Here is a 21,142-nt window from a genome sequence, read left to right as displayed (position 1 = left end):
TATAAGCATGTAATTGTAATGTTGTAGACCACTTCTTGAGAAGTTCTCAAACTTAAACGATGCCATTCCAATATAATTATAATTTTAAACTTAATTTTCAACTTTAACTACTTGCCGTCAATTATTATAAAAGAAAAACAAAAACATTTTTGTATGTCTGGTATTAAAAAAACGAGCAAGACTGTTAAATGAAAAGCTTTTAGTTTTTGCAATTAAGTACTTACATCAATAGTATACTTTGTGTTTCATCAATTTTATTTACAATTTGTTATAACAAAAGAAATATAAAACGCCTCTGTAAACATTTATATTATGCGCATCTCCTATTTTACTAAACAGACATTACTCTATTTTATTTGAAAAACATGAAAGGAAATTGTGATAGTGATAGTGATTGTGTCTGGGTTGGGTTAGGTTGTATTGGATTGGATTGGATTGGATTTTGTCACGATCGCCTCGATTTGAGGACATGCGAGCGTATAGATGGTGGACCACTGCGACGGTTAACTTCCAAGATGAATGCGTTCTCCATTTGTTCGCATATCATATCAAAGAAAATATTGGCAATATTGCTGTGCAACAAAGATTTAAATTGGAAGGCAACCCGAAAGTCGACAACGCATGAGTTCGGTATGTCCTTAAGGCCAGGACTGAAATGCCATTCGTTAAGCAGGTAGTTAAATAATCGGCCATCGTGGCATTCCGATTTAACACGTCTGGTCGGCTGCAATGTAACCTGCGATGTGTAAATCTCGTTGAGTGGTGGGAAACCAACAATCAGATCCGCCTTAAATCCTCCTCCACCCGGGTCGACGCTGTGCACCTGCGATTTCGTAACATAGGGCACAAACTTGTAATAGTTGCTAACATCGGAGACGACACTGTACATATCTTCCATGGAGTAACTGCATTGAATTGAATATATTCGCTGGTCTTTTATAGTTTAATTTGACTTTATCGTTGACTCACCCGACAAGCTCTTTTTTAGTGTACATCCGATTTTTGTTGCGAAAATCATTGAACGTTATGTAGGAACGGTGGATGCCATTTATATAGTTACGCGGCCTGATCTGATGTTGGCAACTGCAACAAACAAGGCTGCGTTTTTTAAGTAACAGTTTTTTAAAAATTTACTCATTTATAATATAGTTTACACACTCGATAGAATTTTTTATTTTTTTTTATACATACTTAGGCAAAGGTTGCCAAGATTTGAGATTATATAATTAACAATTTACCTGCTGACCTTGATTCAATGTAACGCTGTACAATCCGAACATCCAATGCTTTTAGTGTGCTGCCCTTCAACATCTTTAATTTAAACAATTTGTTTATTTTCTAAATGTATATAATGAAACTGTGGCTGCTTCGGAACAAGAACTCTACACCCCCGAGCACAACACGCGCAAGCCCAAACAGCTGTTCTCGTAGCGTTGCCAGACCGTGCATTTGTGCATATGTAAAAAAAGTATTTAATATATAAATGTTTTATTTTCTACATAATAGCGCAATAAGAACACGGTTCCGCCTCTGGTACCGACAAGCCCATCAGCTCTTTTTGCTTTAACTCCAAATAGGTGTTTTCATTGCGTTTTTCCAGCCATTCGGGCAACGGCTTGGCCCAATCCTCTGGCGGCTGTTTACGCTTCGTCCACGTATCGTTCGCGTAGTGTGCGCGTAGTCTTGCCAATCGTCGCTGCTCCTCGCTCTTGATTATAGCGTTGCCCGCTTCCATATCATTGCCATTGGAACGCTGATAGCGCTCGCAATCTTGAAAGTCTTTCAGCCATTGCGAGCAATCCGTGTTTTTCCCAAATACGAAATATTGATGGAAGCGTGCCTTAAAGCTGCTGCAATCGTCGTATTCATCTTTATATAGATGACAGGGTCGAATCTATAATTTGTAATTTTAATATTTGTGTATTATTTGAGCCAGTATTACTTACGGCCCATGTATCGACTAATTTTGTATCGTTTTTCGACGTTTTTGTTTCATCATTTTCACTCTTTGCTGACATTATATAAAAATTTGTAGCGCACTACAAACGGCAATACAGAAACAGCTGTCTTTTGTTTACTGCACAACAGGGTTGCCATATCGGTCAACAAATTGCCACTGCAACTGTTAATAAATGTTCCAATTATTTTTTGGTTTTGTATAATTGTTTTTTTTTTGTTTATTGCAAATAATTGCACAATTAATGATTTAATGTACAATTAATGATTTAAAAAACATTAGGTAAATTGAAATGTTAAAACAACATTGCATCTTACAATATCGTTTTTGGCAAAAATTTACACGTCTATAACGTTTTTGAATTCTTTTCAGCGTTATTTAAAAACCTTTTTATGTATACAGAAAAATATATATATAAATATGCAGAAATATATTCAATGTAATTTTGTAATATGCTTTATGTGTGTGTTTATGTGTATATATATGCTTAAAAGGGTCGTAATTAAAGCCTTTCAATTTGAATTTCAAGCGTTTTTTTCTTTTAGCATATTACAACAGAACTTAAAAAATTAAAATAACGTTTTTCTTTTCTTTGTTTTTGTGATTACAATTTGTCTTAATTTTACAAGAAATTACAAAACTAAACCCGATGGCATGATTAAACTAAATGGTAGTCAAAAATATACAATATGCTGTGTTTTACAAAATTAATTCGCATAAACATTTCGTAAATTGTTTTACAAAGAAACTACGTACAATAAAATTTCTAGAACCAGTTTTCTTTTAGCTTTTTGTACACATCTAAACTGGGTTAGAGAATTTAACGGGTGCGTAGGGCCAACTACAAAAGATCAAAGCACATAAGAGCATATATATATATATATATATATATATATATATATATATATATATATATATATATATATATATATATAAATATATATATATATACGACTTGTGCTTACGTAATTGTATAATGTTTTTGTAAGTGTTTATGAAGTGTGTGTTTGTTGTTTTATAACTAATTTTAACTTTAGTTTGACTTTTAAGACTTAGTAGCTAGAAAAAAACAGGCGGCTCCTGTTTTTTGGGGATCTTGTTTTGTTATATTGTTGTTGGTTGTTTGTTTGTTTGTTGTTGTTGTTGTTGTTGTTGTATGTAGCTGTTTTACATTAACCATCGAGCGTCCAGCACATTGTCCAATTGAAGTAGTTGCAGCAATTGTCTTTGATGCTGGTAATGCTACAAACGACTCGACAGTTAGTATTTGTTATGCTGTGCCAGCAGTTGCATATCCGTCAGATACTTGATGATATGCACCTTGGCCTCGGCCTTTTGCCGCACGCCCAGCGTGTTGAGCATATCGGTGACGACCATGCCAAACGATTGATCCTCGGCACTGACGGCTTGTGAGACATTGTTCTGGAATATCTTAATGCTATTCAGCATATTGTCACTGTGCTCCTCCTCGCTACGTTCACGCTTCAGCGGCGGTTCATAGAAATATGGCTTCTGATCTTTGCCAACAGCCGTGGCGAGCTGTGCGTCACCAGTGACAGTGATTTCTATGGGGAAATCTTTATTAAAATCGAATATGTTATACGTTTAATCGTGTACTCACCGTGCGGATGCGTCAGTGCCTGCGCGGATGTGGTTGCGCTGCCATTGAAGGGCTGTGCAAAGATGTCGACGACCGTTTGCTGCTGTGCCTGTTGCTGTTGCGTGGGATCAGCCACTTGATTGGCATTTTGGCTGCCATTGGCACATTTGCCCAACAGCGATTCACGATACTGCCTTATGGAGTCTACAAGGAATTGCATTTGCTTGAAGTAGCGCCAGCGCGATTCTTGGCACAATTTCATTTCGCGCGCGAATTTGTCGCGTAAGCTCTTCCAACGTTTTGTACATTTTTGTTCTGAAATAAAATATATTTAATAAATATCTGCTATAAATACAATAATTTTATTTATTATTATTGCATTTTATTCTCTTTAATATCACGCTGATAAGCAAGTTTGTTTACTTTTCTTCGTTTGTCAAGTTTTTCTTTAGGGGGATGGCAACGCCGGCATTGCTGCCAGACGTCAGCCATATGTGTGCGTCAAATTGCAAACCAAAACAAACCGCGAGACGTCAACGGCGTTGCCTCTGCCGCCCCCGCTGACAGTTGAACAAACGGCGTTAGCTATTGGCAGAAGCAGAAGCAGCAGCAGCAGCAGTAGCAGCAACAACCGCAGCCGCTACAGCAGTAGCAGCTACAGCAATAGCAGCCGAAGCAGCAACAGCAGTAGCAGTAGCAGCAGCAGCAGCAGTCGCAGCAGCAGCTGCTGCTGAGCTGAAGCTAAATCCGTGGCACGCCAGCAGCGACAGCAGCTTCCGAGCGGCCTGGCGACAGGCGCACACCCGCTGCTGCTGCCGACGTCGACTACAACTACGAGTTGATTCTGCCCGTTTGGTATTGGTAACGCCAGCTGCGCGGACCATGTAGCAAATCTGACGACAGAGTCGTCTTCATATTTTCTTCTTTCAAATGGTTTGGCGCCAAAATGTTTTCTTTCAATATAAAAAAACGACTTGCATAATTCAATAATGGAAAAGCCCCAAAATCGAAATCGGAACACGACATTTTTGGGCAGACAGGGGGAACAGACGAAACTGTTTTTTTTTTTTTTTGGTATACAGTCATGAAATAAAATGAAAGCTGTTCGGTTGGTCGACGATTGCCTGAATCTGTATGCGTGTCGTTTATTGCTGAATGTGTGCGCGTGTGTGTGAGTGAACAGCCAACAGCAATGTTGGCAGCAGCTGCAGCGGCGACGGCAGCAGTGGCTCTTGTATAAAAATAAACGCTGGCGTAGGCAGCGTGTGTGTGACAAAGACAACTACTGCGACGCAAAAGTACAGCAACTTCAAAAATGTTGACTGCGCGCATACACCGTCGACAGCGCAGCCAGGAGCGTAGCTGAAGCGCCCAAATACGGGCGCCTAAATGGAGTTCTGAAACTAGATTTTCACTTAGGCAAGCAATGCTAAATTGTTTTTAGATTAAATTCACAATACGCCATAAAGTCCAATCACTGTTATAGAAGTATCTCTGTGTATTAATAGCGCCCAAACCGCTTTGCATTCACTGCGCTCCTGTCATTTCACAATCGTCTGTCGCGTCTCCGCCGCGTCGCCGTTCACTTTTGCGTCGTTTCTGTACACTTGCTTTTGCTGCCCGCCTGCTGCCGACGCCCGCTGTCGCTGTCGACGATGTCGTCGTATGTCGTCTCTGTTGCCAGCCCATTCTGCACCCGTTCTACCCTCCCTCCTCTCTTACACGAACACATAGAATTTAATCAATTTGCTGCGACGACGACGGCGCCAGCTGCCTCAGCGGCCAATACCCAACCAACCAATTTCACTTGCCACACAGCTTATGGGCTGGTTGCACCCTTCGGACACCCGTTTCACAACACTACAATTTCACTTACCGCTAACTCCAAGTGTTTCAGCTATTTGCTTCCAAGTCTGTGCCTTACGCACAAAATGCTTGTAATTGTAATGTGAACGATCGTATATAACGGGATTCATTTTAACCGCCTCAATTAGATTGAGATCAAACTGCTGCTCCAGGTTAGCATCCAGTTTGTCCATTTCGATGGCTGCACTTAGTGTGTGCACTGCGAGAAAACACACAAATATATTAAATTTACTACTTATACATGTGCATATTCGTATGTGTGTGCGCGCGTTTATATGTACGTGTGTGTATGCATGTAAATTGGCCACTTTATCAATATTGCCATTAATATAAAACGAACTAACTAAAACTCACTTTGTTTCTTTCGTTTGCTAATTGTTGTTAAATAATTGGCGCGCACGCACCCTTTATAGTTTATTTGTTTTTATTTTGATTTGGTCTTCTTCGAGGAGGAAACGTCGCGACGTCGACGTTCAATTTTATTTCTCAGTCGCTGCCAACAGTGAAATTTTTGTTCCAAGAATGCAGCAGGCAGCGCAGTCTACTTGTCTAGTATGTATATTTTAACACAGCCAGCCGCTGCGACGATTCGACGTCAAATAAAGGAGACGTCGACAGCGTCGCGACGTTGTAGTCAGCGTTGGCTGAATATCACTCTCTCGCTTCCGCATATGTGCAACGCTTGCTTCCTCTTTTGCGCATGTTCAAGTGCCGTACAGTGTTGGGAAATGTGTATTTGAAAAAGGTGCTGGGTAGCGTCAAAGTATTGAGCCGATATTTAGACAGACGTAATCGATAGTTTATCTAACCAGAGACACATTTAATTTTCAATGTTAAATGGAAAATCAGCTATAGGCAAGTCAATTTTTAAACATGTTAAGTTCATTTCTAACAGTAAAACAAGATTTTCTAAAATTATTTAATTTTTATGTATTTCGGTCTCGCTTTCGGTGTTTATACAATTTGTCTGTACCTGAACAAACGTATTGCATTTGTTGTTTTTTAATGAAATGAAAAAATATATATATATTCTTGTCTAATATATTGTATTGCATGCTACTACTGCTTTTAAAGAACTTGAAACAAATCTGTATGATAATATAGTTTTGTGTACTTAAAAATAGGTGTTTTTTTTTAAGTTTAAACAATTTTGCGTTTAGAGAGAATGGATGTGGGTAACAATGAATAATAGATAGTGTTCGTCAGCTTCATAAGGAAGTATAAATTATAATTGCGCTTAACTAATTTTTGTGTAATGTTTAATGTATGTATATTCAAAAAGGAATGACTTAAGAGATAGTTAAAAATCCTCCTTAGCAGTTAAATTGTTTATAGATCTTTGTAACACGAAACCGAAGAGAAGCAGCAAATGAAAAAAGGTTTTTCTTTTTTTTTTTTCAAATAATAAAGCCAAAAACGTAAAGGGTAAACAGTTTTAGGCGCAAGTTAGCAATTTCTTTGTTTGTTCAAATGTAACATTATATCATCATCATCATCATTGTAAAATGTGTGGGTTTTCTTTCTTCATTTCTTTTAATTTTACATTCTTTTTGTAATCATTATATATTGATAAACTTTTTTTTAACTTAATGCTAAGCAATTTTACAATGTGTTTCAGAATGCAAATTTAATTGCCAAAAATGAATTTAATTGGAACTCTCTATTTTGTTATTTTCTTTTTTCTTTTTTTTTGTTGTTTTCTTTCATTTTCTTTTTTGTGTGAAACATTTTGGGTTTGGTTGCTGTTGTCTGTGTGTGTTTGTTATTGTTTTTGTTTTGTTTTAGTGTTCACTTACAAGTTATCATCATCTTTTGATTATTACATTGTTTTTCTTTTTTTTTTTTTTTTAGAATAATTAGCTTAAAATGTAACGAAACAAATGTTGATTTCCTTTTTCTAATGGAGCCTTTCTTATTTTCTCCTTTTTTGTATTGTTTTTCATTTTTGTTTTATCAAAATATGATGTGATTTCTTTTTGTGTTTGCTGTATTTAGTATGTGAGTGTGAATGTGTTTGTTTGTATTGGTGTATATATTTAAATTTATAACGTACAAAGACGATACAGTTTGTAGATCATGTTGCTTTTAACCATCATGCTTTCTCTTCTTGCCCCTAGCTTGCGATTCATCTGAAAAACCGATAAGTAAAACATGAACTATTGTTGACCATGTGACATATATTTATCTTTCACTCACCGGGCTTCTCGGCAGCCTTCTCATTGGCATTGGCCGATGCAGCCGATTCATTTGCCTCACCATCGGCCTCATCAATATCTGAATCCTCATCCTCATCATCCTCGCCGCCGCCCTCGCCTTCCTCCCAATCGGAATTGTCTTCCTCTAGATCATCATTATAGACCTGCACATAAACAATAAATTAGTTATTTGATTGTTGTATATATTTGTAAATGTATTATTAAAATACCTCCGCCAGGGATACATCGCCGTCTTCACTCTCATCGCTGTCGCCACCCTCCTCGTCGTCATCATCACCAGAAACTGGAAGCAATGCAAGCAAATTGATAAGGTTTTAATTAAAAATCTGTATGCACAAATGCTTACAATAGGCGGCATTCGCCAGATTTAATATTGCTAAAAACCAATAGATTAAAATTGCAAAATTCGTGCTTGATTGGTTGCTACTCGGCTGTACTGTTGGATGGTTAGGCTCTATCACAGATTGGCTGTCGAGCTTTGCTTTCTCTTTGATTTGCAATTCTTTTAAATATTCGTCTAATTCGTCTACTTCATCATTATCAGCATCAGGAGGCTTTTGCTCTTGTGTTTCCTGCAAACGTTTCTTGGCTTTAATACGCTGCTCCAATGCATCGAGCTCATCTAAATCGATTTCTAAACCATTTACACAGAAGGCACTGCGCTCATCTGAAAGTCGACAGAATCTGTGTATTGTAATATGTACGATATAGACGATAACTGAACATTTCTTAACGAATGTGACAATAAGGAATGAATGGCTATGAGCCAAAGTACGAAACTAACAATGATTGCAGAGAAAAGGAGGGAACGAACTATAGAGCCGTATAAACAGCAAAATTGGGCATCTTAACAATTCATCGACGAAATGCTAGTTTTAATGGTACACACCTTCGTCCTCTGAGTCATTGCCGTTGACCTCCTCATCATCATCGCCGTCCGATTGAACCTCCTCATCATTACAATCAAATCTATAATAAATTACAAAACAACATTAGTTTATTATTAGTATAGCATGCGTAGTTTAGCTTAGCTTAGCTTACCCATCCAGAAAGTTTAACGAGGGCAACATCTTGAAGATTTTCTCACGATAATTTTCCACTTGAGTGGCATCATTATTGAATAGATCCAATACACTCAAGTTTTTGAATTCCTTTAAGGGCTTCAGCGTTTCCAAATCCTTGATTTTATTACCAGATAAATTAAGATATTGTAATTTTGAGCTGGTCGTTAAATAGTTTAGGCCACTTGAAATTCGATTATCGGATAATTCCAATTTCTTTAAATTGGGTAACTTGGGGAAATCTTTGAGTGTGGTCAAACCCACATTTATCAAACTTAATGATTCCAAGGCGGTATATTCATCTGTAAGGCCAACAATGCGTGTACTCCTGCAGTTATCCAGATTCAATTCTGAGATCTGCGGGTTTATAGAGAAGAAAAAGTAACTTATTAAGATTAATTTAATAAATATTTCTATATAACTTCTTTTTGGTATTTCGTACTGTCAGCGTTTCCTTCTCTGGTACGGAAGTAGGTATATTTAACGTTAGACAATTTGGTCACACTTCCTATGTATTCAGCGTATTGCGAGTCTGACAGTCCGCCATGTCTGTGTGAACGTGTGCCAGAACAAGCGCAAAAGAAAAAACTCAAAATGAAAAACAATACATACGCAAAAAATCGATCAAACGCAAAACATTTTTTTTGATTGCAATGAAAACTCACACATAAAATGGCTCATCAAAAAAATAATAACTATGGTAAAAAGAAAAACAATTTATTGTGCTGAGACAACAATGATTTTTAACATATTGCGCACCCAGCTGCAGCTCAAGCTGAAAAAGTGGCTACGCGTTTATGTAACAGCATTTTTTTTGCCAGCCGTTGTGTATGTGTGTGCGTGTACGTTGACGTACGCGCCACAAAACGGAATGCGCGAAAATGGGTATTGAAAGAGCAGCGCAAAGAGCAAGTGCTGATAAAATGGCAGCGCAATACGCGCGCGTGCTACAAACAAAACTGAAACGAAATGAAATGTTATGATGAACTTAAGGGAGTTGGTCGGGGATGGGGATGGAAAGGAAAACAGCACACAAGTCCTCCGATTTGCGGAATGAAACAAGCCGGCAATCGCACCAGCCCCAATAACAATAACATAATCTATGTTGACAAACGGACTCTTTGGTAGTTGTTGCGCCTAAGAGCAAGAGAAGCGGACAAATACTTTTACTTGAGTCTTCTAATCATTGAATTTCCATTTACATCTAGAAGCGATAGCTTCTAGATTCTAGCTGCTTGATGATTTTCCGATTAGACCAATTAGAGCAGTCCAGTATATAGATTTACTGTTTGCAGTGGCAACAATGGCTGGCGACATTTTACGTAGTGAGCAGCAGCGCGTCTCATCTGTTTTGCTGGACAGTTACATGCACACAAATACCGATGTAGTTAAATGAGTGCTCACACACATACAACCGCACGCAGCTTAAGCTTTGGAGCGTGTGCATATTAGCTTAGCTTTGAATATGTGTGTCCGCACGTGTACGTGTGTATGCGTTGTCATGGTGTATGTGTAGTTGGGCCTCTGTGTGTGCATTTTGGTTGGGCGGGGTGGGATGTGGGTGCCTGATTGAGTAGGCCTTGCCAGAGCGCATGTTTATTAATCAGCAAAAGTGCCACACACAAAAAAAAAATAGACAGGTTTGTCTGCTCTGCTCTGGTCTTGTTCGCATTTCTTATGTCGAGCGAAAGAGATACATATGTATACATATATGCGAAGAGAGGGAAGTGCATGTAAACAGTGCATGTACCGTTTCGTTTGGGGCGGCCGGTTTTTTGCATTGTGAAAAGTCTAGCCTGCGACAGCAGATGTGTGTCTCTGTGTATGTGTGCGAGGGTATTTATGACTGCGCAGTCAATATGCCTGTTTGAGTGTGTGTATGCACGTCTCAGCAGCAGCTATAGCTAAAGCTGGCGACCCATCGGCATTGGCGAGAATGTGTCGATTATTATGTGCATACACGTTTCTTGTTAGCCTGTATATGCATAGATGTGTGTGTATGTGTATGCGGTTCTTGCGTATATATGAATGATGCGCGCGCTATAATGTTGTTATAGATACATTTTGGTATCAAATAACCTGAAATTACAAGCATGGCATACAAACACATACATACACACACCAACATACGCACACACATACATATGTTTTTATTGCAGTGTTTGTCACAATTGAAGGCCGGCAAAGGCAGCAACAACAACAACAGATTTTAGAAGCATTGCCAGCTGGCGCAACTTCTGCTTTGTGCGTATCGCGATCAGTGCGCATAACCAAACGCATAAGACAAATTGAAAATCGAGTTTACGTCTTATTAAACAAATATTACCCTTTAAATATGTGATTAAATGTAATAATAAGAACTTTTGCTGCATTTTGTCAAATTGAGAAAAGCACAGGCGCAAAAATACGCGCACATGGCAACACTGCTCGCGACACACACACACACATGGCGAATGTACATTGTACATGTAGCTGTATGTGTGAATTTGCTTATGGCGATCAATTTTTTTTCCACCGATGGATGTTATTTGCCGCTTCTTCTTCTTCGTGTAGTGCTTTGCGCTCTTTTTTTATGGCGTCGGACAGCGACACAAATTGAAACTAGATTTACATGATGGCGTAGTTATTGTTGCACACACACATACTCACACATTACAGTTTGTGTAATCACAGCAAAAAAATTATTTAATTTTGCGCGTTTTTTGGCGTGTATTTGTTTTTCACTTTGATTCTTTCCGTTCACATTTAATAAATTGCATGGTAAAAAACTTACCTGATTCGCTTTGCGTGCGCGTCTCTCCAATTCTATTCTTTTCTCCATTTTATTTGGTGTGGTTTTTGATTTTTTTCTAAAACGATTTCAGCTGCACTTGTTTATGATTTGGTAAAAGTGAATTTTCTCTCGCACTTCCAACCAAGCTCGCAGAAATGCCAAAGGATACACTAATACAATGGCAATTTACTTGAATGTGTGTTGGTCCCTTGCGACAGCGCGCACGCACCAGAAGCAGCGGCAGAGCAGCAAAGTCGTTGCTCGTCGTTGTCACACACACACACACATACACACAAACACACACTTACGCACACACTCGCGCACTCACAAACACCTTGCAAATTTTTCTTTTTGTGCTTCCTCGGTATTTTTGACGCCGCCACCCGCCGCGTTGTTGTTGTCTAGAAAATGTACAAGAAAATTAGTTACTCTATATATTGGCTGGAAAAATGCGTTAACAGTTGCTCATGTGTGTACTTTAATCGTACGTTAGCGCATTTTTACACACACAAACAGATACACGCACACACACACTTGTGACGCGCTATTTTCAAACGGCTCTTTGACACGTTTTTCGACAGCTTTTCCGTATTTTGCTCGTTTTTTGGATACACAATGTGCCGCTATTCGCACTTACCTTGATACTTTGAATATTTAAATATTGAAATCAATTTTTAATTGTATTTTCCAACCAACAACAACAACAACCAACAAAAAAGCAACCAGTATAAAGCGCCAGGGATGTGCGATAAGAATTTTAGAGCTGCACAACTATCGCCAATGCCAATGATATTATCGGGGGTAGCTCTTATCTGCCATTATCGATATCATTTAGCGCATTTGCATATAAGAAGTGCTCCTCAACTAACATAGTTACTCCACACTAAGCGAAAAGTATGTTGGAACTTTTTTGCACTGCTGTATTATGTAAAAATTTGGTATTATGTAGACTACGTATGATGCTATTATATATGTTGTTTGCAGCAACACCTTTGTTTTGGTACATAAAATAATGTAAAATGTAACAGAGCAACTGGTTTGTGTCTTTGATAATAGTGTTACTTGGATGGCTGCAGATATATAAGCTGTATAATCGACACCGTTTACGCTACCAAACGCTAGATGGAGCCACATAAAGAAGATTGGTTAATATTTAAGCTGTATGAAAAGACATATCGGTATGGAACTGATCGTTTTTATCGATGACCAAGACTGATGCTTTAGTTGTGTATTGACTTTGCAACACTTGTGCCAACTCTAATAAGTGCAGTTATAAATCCAGCCTTCGTTTGTTGCGAAGTTCAAGTGGGTTTTCTGATAGATGTAGTGTCTAGGTGAATAGCGATCCGTTCTCAATTGGTTTATGTGAGTAGAAAGTGTCAGTAATTGTTCATTTTCTTTAATGTAATGGCTGTAAGTCTAGGTAAGCTTTTATTTGTTTCATCTTTTGAATTTCATTCGTCGCCACTTTACAAATCGAAGATATTTAAAATCCTATTGTAATTAAATATAGTAATGCATAATGAAGGTCGCATTGTCGCTGTTGCACGTGCTTCTGTCTGTGACAAGCAGCTTAACGCGAAGCCAAATCAAATCTAAATCAATAGCATATTAATTATAGCTTAGCCAAGCAACAGGCAAAACAATGAAAGACCTTGAAAAGAAAGCGCGACTAAATTTAGCAAAGAGTGCGCCAAGCATTCGATGGAAATGGGAAACGCTGAGTGAGCATCGATTATAATTAGCCAATTAAAAAGTCAATGAACGGACAGTCGAAAACAGGCCGCTGAGTAGCACACACCCATGCAAAGAGGGAGGCGCCATTTTGAAAAAAATGGCGGCAATTCTGAGCTTACGGTTTTTTCATTTAACCTTCGCATATTTTGAGCGTAGTTTAACGGTTAATTTTAATGCTCATAATTAAGTTTTGATATCCTTTCGCTAAAGGTGTGACCAAAATGAGAGGAAAGGGAGCGAGAGCGCGAGATAGAGACGGAGAGAGGTTGTGCGGCAGCATTTTATTGCCTTTACTCTATTAATTAAGCAAAGGCGCGCATCCTTCCGTTTCGCAAATTTGCCAAACGTGCGGCCTTTGGCTGCACGGACATCATACCTGCTTGTGCGGCTGCACCTGTAGCTCATACTTCGCCTGCTGCTCAGGTGCGAGGCGCTGACTGTAACACGTGGCCGTTTGCTTGGCCAAAAATAAACAAAGCTTTTAGAGCTGCTACAGCTGCCACAACATTGTCACCCTGTGTGCGTGCGTGTGTGGGGTGTGATTTCCTTAAGACAGACGAAGTGTCGCTTAAGTAAACTTGACATAAACACGCACACGCACACGCACACATGCTAACAGGTGCGTATGTGTTTGCGTTAAGACTACATTAATGTTGTTATTAGTTCCAATGAAAGCTCAGTTGAATAGCAGCTGCTGTATTAAGCAATTCTCACGGCAATAGTTCTTATATACCGTTAATTTGTATTTTTATGCGTAATATATGTTTGTATGTATTTTCTTAACTTTTTATATTAATTTACATTGATATAATTATATATTAATTTAGAAATATTTTTTATATAAAATTTATAATATTTTTTTATATAAAATTTATAATATTTTTTTATGAAATATATTTATATATATATTAATTTACGCTTATTCTTATTTTCTAATATTTAAATTTATTTTTTTACTTATTTTTTTTATTGTTTTTGTTAATCTTTAATTATATTTAAACTTAAAATTATTTACTTTCTTACTTATTTTCTAATATTTAAAAGGAAATTATATTTTACATTTTATATTTACATTTTCGAGACAGTTCTCAACCACACCTAATTTAAGCAAATCTTAAACAAATTTCTGTATTTAGATTACGTCGTGTAACACCTAATAGTTGTTAATTAATTTGCTTAGTAATATATTTGATTTAATATTTATTTTAAACATGTTTATAAAAATATTTATTTTATAAAAAAATAAATTTTTTTTTTAAAATTTATTACAATTTTTTAAAATATTTCTTCTGACACTTTACAACACCCACGTTGCATTCTAGGTAATTTTGCATGGAGGCTAATAAAAGGCGTATGCTTTAGTCATTTAAATACCCCTTAGCCTGCCTGCTAAATAAATAATTACTTGATAATTAGTTGAAAAGCTTTTAATTAGTAGTGTTGAAGCTTGGAAACAACTGCAAATAGAGGCTAGTCGAATAACAAATTATTAAAAGCAAATTAACTGCAAGCCAAACAGGAAAATATTAATCGCGCTCTCTTAGACTTGCTCTTACAGCTGCTTTCACTCTCTGCTTTAGCTGCTCTCTCGCTCTCTCTTGAATTCAACAGTTTGCTTTGTGCTTAACGCAAAAGCTTTTGGCAAAGCTCTTTCGTTTAAGATGCTGCAACGCAGCAGCAGCAGCCAGCAGCCACAAGTTGCCTTTTCGATATTTGCAACAGTTGCTGTTGAGTGTCTTCGAAAAGCGGACGTGGCAAATCAGAGGTAGCGGACCAACGCGCATAACCAAATTGCAAATACTCAAGTCTCAAAACGTTATCAGTGGACATACACATAGACAGAGACAGAGACAAAGAGAGAGAGAGAGAGAGACAGCGACAGTGAGTGAGAAGCAGGGAAAGTGCAGAAGGCAAGGCAGACGAAAACTGGGCAACTAGTTCAAGTGCAAGCCAAAAATTTGTGTTGCTGGCAACAATGTTGCCAACAAATTCTTAAAGCCATGTGAAAAGTGAAAATAAATAAATCAGAAAATTCAGAAGATAATCAAAAATAAATTATTTATGCCCCAAGGCTTTAAATCAAATCAAACGTAAATCACAAATTGTTCCTTTAGCATTTTCATTTTACTTACCGAAGTGTTGAAATCATAAATCAAAAATACAAAAAATATATTCAAATCGTGCGCGTCTACATATTGTAAAATCACTTAAGCGAATCAAAACAAAAAATGTGTCCAAAACATGAAAAACGAATCAGAACTTAAGCCAAAAATTAACATATGTAGCCACGCACAGCTAACCAAACACATGTTTTTAAATATATAAATATATTTCCATATATACATATATTTGTCTGTGCGTGTTGAAAATGTCACACATGTGGCAGTTGTCACTGTAATTTAAATCAGTTACAGTTACAGGTTTGACAGGCAGACAGACAGACATAGGCACACATAACTGTACAGTGAAAGCTCGTCTAACGCACAGCTATTAAAGCCTTAACTGATTTGAAACTGAAAAATATTTTGTTCATTTATTTTTTATGCCAATTTTAATGCACAAATTATGATCATTTTTAAAATTACAAAAATCTTTTTACAATATTTTATTAAAATAAAATTAAAGTAAAAAAAGCTTTCAGCTTTAAGTAATTTTGGTATTGCAATATTTAAAAATATGTCTTCATTTTTATTTCTTTTTTTTATGATTTTAAATAATTATATATAAAAAATATGCTTGAAATTTATTAAACCTATACAAAAATGATAAAAAAAAATTAAAACGAAACTTTAAATATTTAAGTTAAAAAAATAAAAATTACTTATTACTTATTTTTTTTTTATTTTTATATTATATTTATTTTAATTATTTTATTTCAGTAATAATTGTTTAAAGTATTTATTTTCTGACTATCCTAAAAGTTTAAAAATTAATATATTTTATTTAATTTTTTTTATTTGCTTATTAATTTTAGTACTTAAAGCTATTCTCTTCTAGTATTTTTTCATTTATCAATATTCAATTTGTAAAATATTGTCGCATATTTTGTTCACTAAGCACTGTGGTGCACTCAAGCGTGCTTTTACTGTACGAGCTTTCTATCAACTAAAATGTTATCTCTTCTCTTTGCTCACACGCTTTTCGCTTTTCATATTTTGATACATTTTTTTTAAATATATGGCGTTTGCTTGATTCATTTTTCATGCCACCTCAAACAAATTTGCGGAATTTCAGTTAAATAAAAAGTGTTTGTTTATGTGTCACAAATATTGAAGAAGCAACAAGCGAGAAAAACAGCAACAACAATTACAACTGCTAAACAGGCCGCCTGAAGGCCAAGAAGAAAGTAAAACCAGCTGCTCGCACGCGCAGCTGTTTGAGACGAACAGGTAGGTGTGCACTTTGATTTGCGACCTGTGTACGAAATTCGCTTTACACACACTTATTTGCATTTCAAAGGCGCATTGAAACGTGCCACCCACACGCACTCTGAGTGCGAGTGTGTGGAAATTTTCCATGGTTTCCTTCCTTTTTTTTTGGCGGTTTCTGCGGTAGATGTGATTATTGAGCGACAATATCATGAAGACATTTTTGATATGGCAACGGTGCAGGCGGCGTATGATTGATTGATGCTTGTCTATGCGTGCGTGTGTGAGTGTGCTCGTGTGTGTGTGTTACGTGGCTCACCTGCTACACTGATTGGCAAAAAATCGTTGGCTTAGCGCAATCTAATTGGCAAAAAAAAAAGAAAAATAAATTAATATAAATTTCAAAAGCTAATAAGTTGAGTTTTGTTTGCCTTGGGAATTGCGGAAATTAATATTCTTTCATTTCAAATGGATTTTTAAAAAGAAATCTAATTGGCTTTTGGAATTTAATAGAAAACTGAAGTTGCCAAAAAGGACAAATGGGCTATATTCTTTTTGTATATATAATATATTATTATTGTTATATTTTATATACATTAAACTATGTTTGTGAATTAGAGAAGATTTGCAGAAATTGTATTCTAATATTTCTCAAATTTTAATTAAAATAGCTAAGTTTAGTCTAACTCTGATGAAATTCTCCTTAACAATATCCTCATATTCAGCCCCTTAACTTCTAAAACTGAAAGCACACATAATTACTTTTAGCATCACTTATTTGCTTTTCTATTCGAATTCTCAGAATTTTTCGTCAGTAAGCAAAGTTTTTAAATGTTAAATCTGTTTGTTCAAACTCTCATGAAATTGTTGATGGTTTAGCACTAATTCAAAACTTTACTAATTCTAGTTCTAAGTACTTTTGCATGTAGTTGTAGCTAATTAGAATTATATAATTATAAAATGATTCAATAGTTGTTAGTGGCTAATTAAATGTGTTGCAATTGCCTTTCGCAAAGCTAGGCAATTTAATAATAATTAACACAATCGTCGAGGCGAATTAAACAATTTGTGTTTGAATTATAAAAAAACACAAATTGAATGCATTTAATTGGCTGTTTTTAGCGTGGCGACCGTAAATATATAAATTAAGTCAATTTATGAGTCACACACGCACAGAGCGAGATAGAGATAGCGAGCGTGAGAGAGGGAGAGCGCGCGTATTTCATATTTTCATTTACGGTTTGTCCTTGCCATTGCGTCAGCTATTTAATTGGCCGTAAATGAATTTCCTCACCTGGCCTGGCCGACAGCTACTGCCAGCACCTGTCATCAGCATTAATATTAACAGCTGAACCTCAACCTCTGCCATCCGCCTCGCCTTGCCCAGGCTTAAGCTGTTTGCGGTGTTTGCTCTGCAAAAATTTCTATAGCATACTTTTCAGGGCTCGCTCTGCATTGCTCTCTAGCTGTGGCTTAAAGCCATAAAAGGCATCCATAAAAACACAACGATAAACGCGCATTGCTTAGCATCAAAATTAACAAACTAGAAACAACAGCTAGTTGCAGTTTCTAGCATTTTTTTGGCTTTTTTTTATTATTATTTAAATTTTGTTATGCATATATTTTGCATATATTTTTTTATGCACATATTTCGCTTTGCTCGGCTATCTAAAGCACTTGACCGAGTTTTTATTTATTTTTTCCTCCATAGACTGACGCAGTTGGCACTTTGATTTTAATACTACGCAAACATCAAATTTTGGGTCATGGGCTTATCTAAATTTGTATAAAATCACATTTTATAGGTTTTAACTTCGATTCTGTTTACGCTTAGCTAAAGTTTAATCAATTTAATAAAATCTTTCAAGCCGTAGGATTGAGGCCTTGAAGCTTGCGTAAACATTCATTTTGTATATATATTTAAAGCAGTTTGCCCGTAAAAGATAATCACATAGGAAGACCTAATGCTAAATGGCTTGTTCGTGTCGAAATTTTAGAAAATAAACCTATAATATTATGAGTAGAAAAGGAAGGGAAAATGAAATAATATTTTAAATTTTTTTTTGGTTTCACTTTTTCTAATTGATTTCTATCTTATATATTATATTATATTATTAATATTATAATAATATATATTTTAATTATATTTATTTATTTTTTCATAGAGTATTTGTAAGACCAGCTATATTTTTGTTTCTTCTAACTTGTTATAGTTTTTATTTTGTTTTAGCTCCGTTGTGATTATTTTTGCTTGCTGGCTTGTAAACGCGCCAGCGTATAAAATGGATCCTACGCATTGCCTCTGGCGCTGTAAAAATACTAAAAATTCTGAAAAAACATAATATGAAAACAAAAAATATAAAACAAAACCAAAGAACAACGCAAAGGCGGTTCAAGCGGTTTATGTTTGATGCGATGCAGTTGAAAATATGCAAACCGCTTCGCGCGTCACATTTACATGTCTAGGGCGTAAAAAACATGTCTAGAGACGTAAAAGTAGAATTTTTAAAATATATAAGCATTTTAGTGCTTTAATAGTATAGTAAAAATTTTATAAAAATATTTATGGAAAACGTGGAGTGTGTAGTAAGAGATTGTCCTCTTTGAGCTAGCTGGATTCTTAAATAAATATATTTTGAAGCTTATAAACAATAAATAATTGTGACATAAAAAATTAAATCAGCTAGCAAAGGTAGCATATACAGATCTTAACCAGAGAATCATGGGACTGCCTTCAGCTGCAATGTAAATCTGCTTTTTATGCCTTGAACCCATTAAAAATGGAATGTCATTAATGCTCACGGAGCGCCTGCTTTTACGAGTGTATATATGAGTGTGTGTGTGTGTTCAGGTGTTGCATGCATCCACGAATGATTTAGGCAACTTTTCATGGTATCTCTTAGTTGGGCAATCCCGACTAGCGCTTTTGATTTGAAGTTTGTTTGTTTTAGGATTTAATAATATTTGATATGCTACTGCTCCACTTTGAATATGCACGTTCTATCAAATGTTATTATATTTCTACATAAATTTATAAATAAATTTAAATTTTAATCAAGTTATTGCTGCTGTGTAGCTGAGTTTTAGCCACATAAACTATATTAAAAAAATTCAAATTTGATTTAGTTCGACTTTGGTATTGATTAGTTGCTAAACATTGCTTCAAGCTCAGGCTTGAGGTAATTTATTCATTTATTTAGTTTATATTATAAAGCAGAATTAAAAATTCTCTGCATAGCTTAAGTTGTCTTGTTGTTTTTTTTCAGTTGAAGCAATAAAATAAAAGCCAATTTTTGATTTAAAATTAACTAGACAACAATTAAGATATAAATAAAATAAATATAGATAGTTTAACTATCACTGGTAGATGGACCTTAGAGATTCATATAATATATATATATATATATATATATATATATATATATATATATATATATATATATTTAGTTATTATTGATGTGGCTGTTAAATTTACTTTTTATTCACTTTTTAGACTTGAAATAAATATAAATTTCGATATGATTAATATGGCCGCAAATTTTTCTACAGCCATATGAAAAATCACTTCACAAAAATGTGCAAAAATCTGTTGATTCGACATATTTTTTTACCAGACGGAAACATTTTCTTTTAAATTTGTTAATAGACACAAGAAAGCACAATTTTTGGTTTGGTCAAAAGATAAACGTATCTCGTTTTCCTAATTAAGTAATTGCAGAAATTGAAGTGAAGTGGAAAACGTCTATTGCTAGTTTTCCTTTTGCTATTCGCTCAATTTGTGCAGAAACTTAAATTGGAAGACTTTTGTTCGCGTTCATCACCAAAGCTGCACGGCATCATCTGGGTGAAAGAGTTATGGAGTCGGAGGCTCCTTAGATTTGATACATATACCTTTTATACAAATACGGCTGCGGCTGCACGGGCAGCAGGAGATGTCGCTTTGATTGATCAGGAGCTGCTGTTGCGTGTATCGATCTTTGCATCAAATCCGAGAGGTGCAACGACTTCGTTTGGTCAACGACTGTTGGCAGTGAATGTAAACGAGATGGACGATGTATGTGAGGCATATCCAGAGATTTCCTTATGGGCGTTACTAGTGTCACGGGCGACTTAATGTTTCTTGGCTGCGCCTGCAAGTCGAAGACTTTTGCTGCCAACGTTTCGTTGTTTGTCTTCGATTGCTTCTCAATTGCCTTCATCGTGTCTGCACTCTTCTTGGGTCCATAGGGATTATTGTATACAACGACTTTGTTCATAGCTAAAAAGGAGTTCATTACATTCCCTTTATTGCCTTCTAATTTGTGACTTTCGTCGGTGGCTTCTATAGTTGGACTCGCTTTGGCGTCGATTAATCTAAGGGATGTATCACTGCTAGCATATTCAATGTTATCATCAGTTGTTTTTCCTTGCTCTGCATAAGAATCTGCCGGGCAAAAGGCATCTGTTTCGGAGTCAGCTGAGACGGTTGCTTCCTCATTGCTTGAGTCTTGTTTTATAATGGCATTACTCAATTCTCTTGCTAGAGAAGTTGAGCAGCTTTGCTTTGTATGTTTGCAAATTTTTG

General features: G+C 36.1%; 5 protein-coding genes across 7 annotated transcripts in view; 1 reads left to right on the top strand and 4 right to left on the bottom strand.

Moving 5' to 3' along the window:
* Positions 1-324: 324 nt before the first annotated feature.
* On the bottom strand, positions 325-1,406 carry LOC111597694 (coenzyme Q-binding protein COQ10, mitochondrial). Of its 2 annotated transcripts, none has more exons than XM_023312529.2 (3): positions 1,247-1,406; positions 970-1,098; positions 325-905 (listed from the first exon to the last, which is right to left on the bottom strand). In XM_023312529.2, the coding sequence occupies exons 1-3, from the start codon at positions 1,309-1,311 to the stop codon at positions 446-448; spliced, it is 654 nt and encodes a 217-aa protein (XP_023168297.1). In that variant the 5' UTR covers positions 1,312-1,406; the 3' UTR covers positions 325-445. The 2 variants fall into 2 exon arrangements, with proteins under 2 accessions (XP_023168297.1, XP_023168298.1); XM_023312530.2 differs by having other exon boundaries at positions 970-1,083.
* A 72-nt stretch (positions 1,407-1,478) lies between these two features.
* LOC111597695 (UPF0545 protein C22orf39 homolog) lies at positions 1,479-2,059 on the bottom strand. The gene is made up of 2 exons (XM_023312531.2): positions 1,947-2,059; positions 1,479-1,894 (listed from the first exon to the last, which is right to left on the bottom strand). Exons 1-2 carry the CDS (start codon positions 2,016-2,018, stop codon positions 1,496-1,498), a joined length of 471 nt encoding a protein of 156 aa, XP_023168299.2. The 5' UTR covers positions 2,019-2,059; the 3' UTR covers positions 1,479-1,495.
* Positions 2,060-2,923: 864 nt separating this feature from the next.
* On the bottom strand, positions 2,924-6,091 carry LOC111597693 (transcription factor Adf-1). The gene is made up of 4 exons (XM_023312528.2): positions 5,778-6,091; positions 5,434-5,622; positions 3,579-3,872; positions 2,924-3,522 (listed from the first exon to the last, which is right to left on the bottom strand). Coding segments are annotated over exons 1-4 (789 nt in total). The 5' UTR covers positions 5,779-6,091; the 3' UTR covers positions 2,924-3,217.
* A 1,156-nt stretch (positions 6,092-7,247) lies between these two features.
* Positions 7,248-12,233, bottom strand: LOC111597673 (acidic leucine-rich nuclear phosphoprotein 32 family member A). 2 transcript variants are annotated; one of them, XM_023312499.2, is made up of 8 exons: positions 12,111-12,233; positions 11,474-11,874; positions 8,681-9,057; positions 8,529-8,608; positions 7,986-8,306; positions 7,849-7,922; positions 7,620-7,782; positions 7,248-7,552 (listed from the first exon to the last, which is right to left on the bottom strand). In XM_023312499.2, exons 2-8 carry the CDS (start codon positions 11,519-11,521, stop codon positions 7,509-7,511), a joined length of 1,107 nt encoding a protein of 368 aa, XP_023168267.1. In that variant the 5' UTR covers positions 11,522-11,874; positions 12,111-12,233; the 3' UTR covers positions 7,248-7,508. The 2 variants fall into 2 exon arrangements, with proteins under 2 accessions (XP_023168267.1, XP_023168268.1); XM_023312500.2 differs by lacking the exon at positions 7,986-8,306 and having other exon boundaries at positions 12,111-12,162.
* Positions 12,234-15,348: 3,115 nt separating this feature from the next.
* The window catches only part of LOC111597675 (potassium voltage-gated channel subfamily H member 8), a 74,560-nt gene continuing 68,766 nt past the window's right edge, over positions 15,349-21,142 (top strand). Inside the window, exons 1-2 of the mRNA XM_030225073.1 lie at positions 15,349-15,491; positions 16,445-16,599. The gene's annotated coding sequence lies outside the window, so the exon portion shown is untranslated. The remainder of the gene's footprint in view (positions 15,492-16,444; positions 16,600-21,142) is intronic.

The sequence above is a fragment of the Drosophila hydei genome, unplaced genomic scaffold (assembly GCF_003285905.1).
Source record: "Drosophila hydei strain 15085-1641.00,03,60 unplaced genomic scaffold, DhydRS2 tig00008122-arrow-pilon, whole genome shotgun sequence".
NCBI lineage: Eukaryota > Metazoa > Arthropoda > Insecta > Diptera > Drosophilidae > Drosophila > Drosophila hydei.
This window is presented reverse-complemented; position numbering and strand designations above follow the sequence as displayed.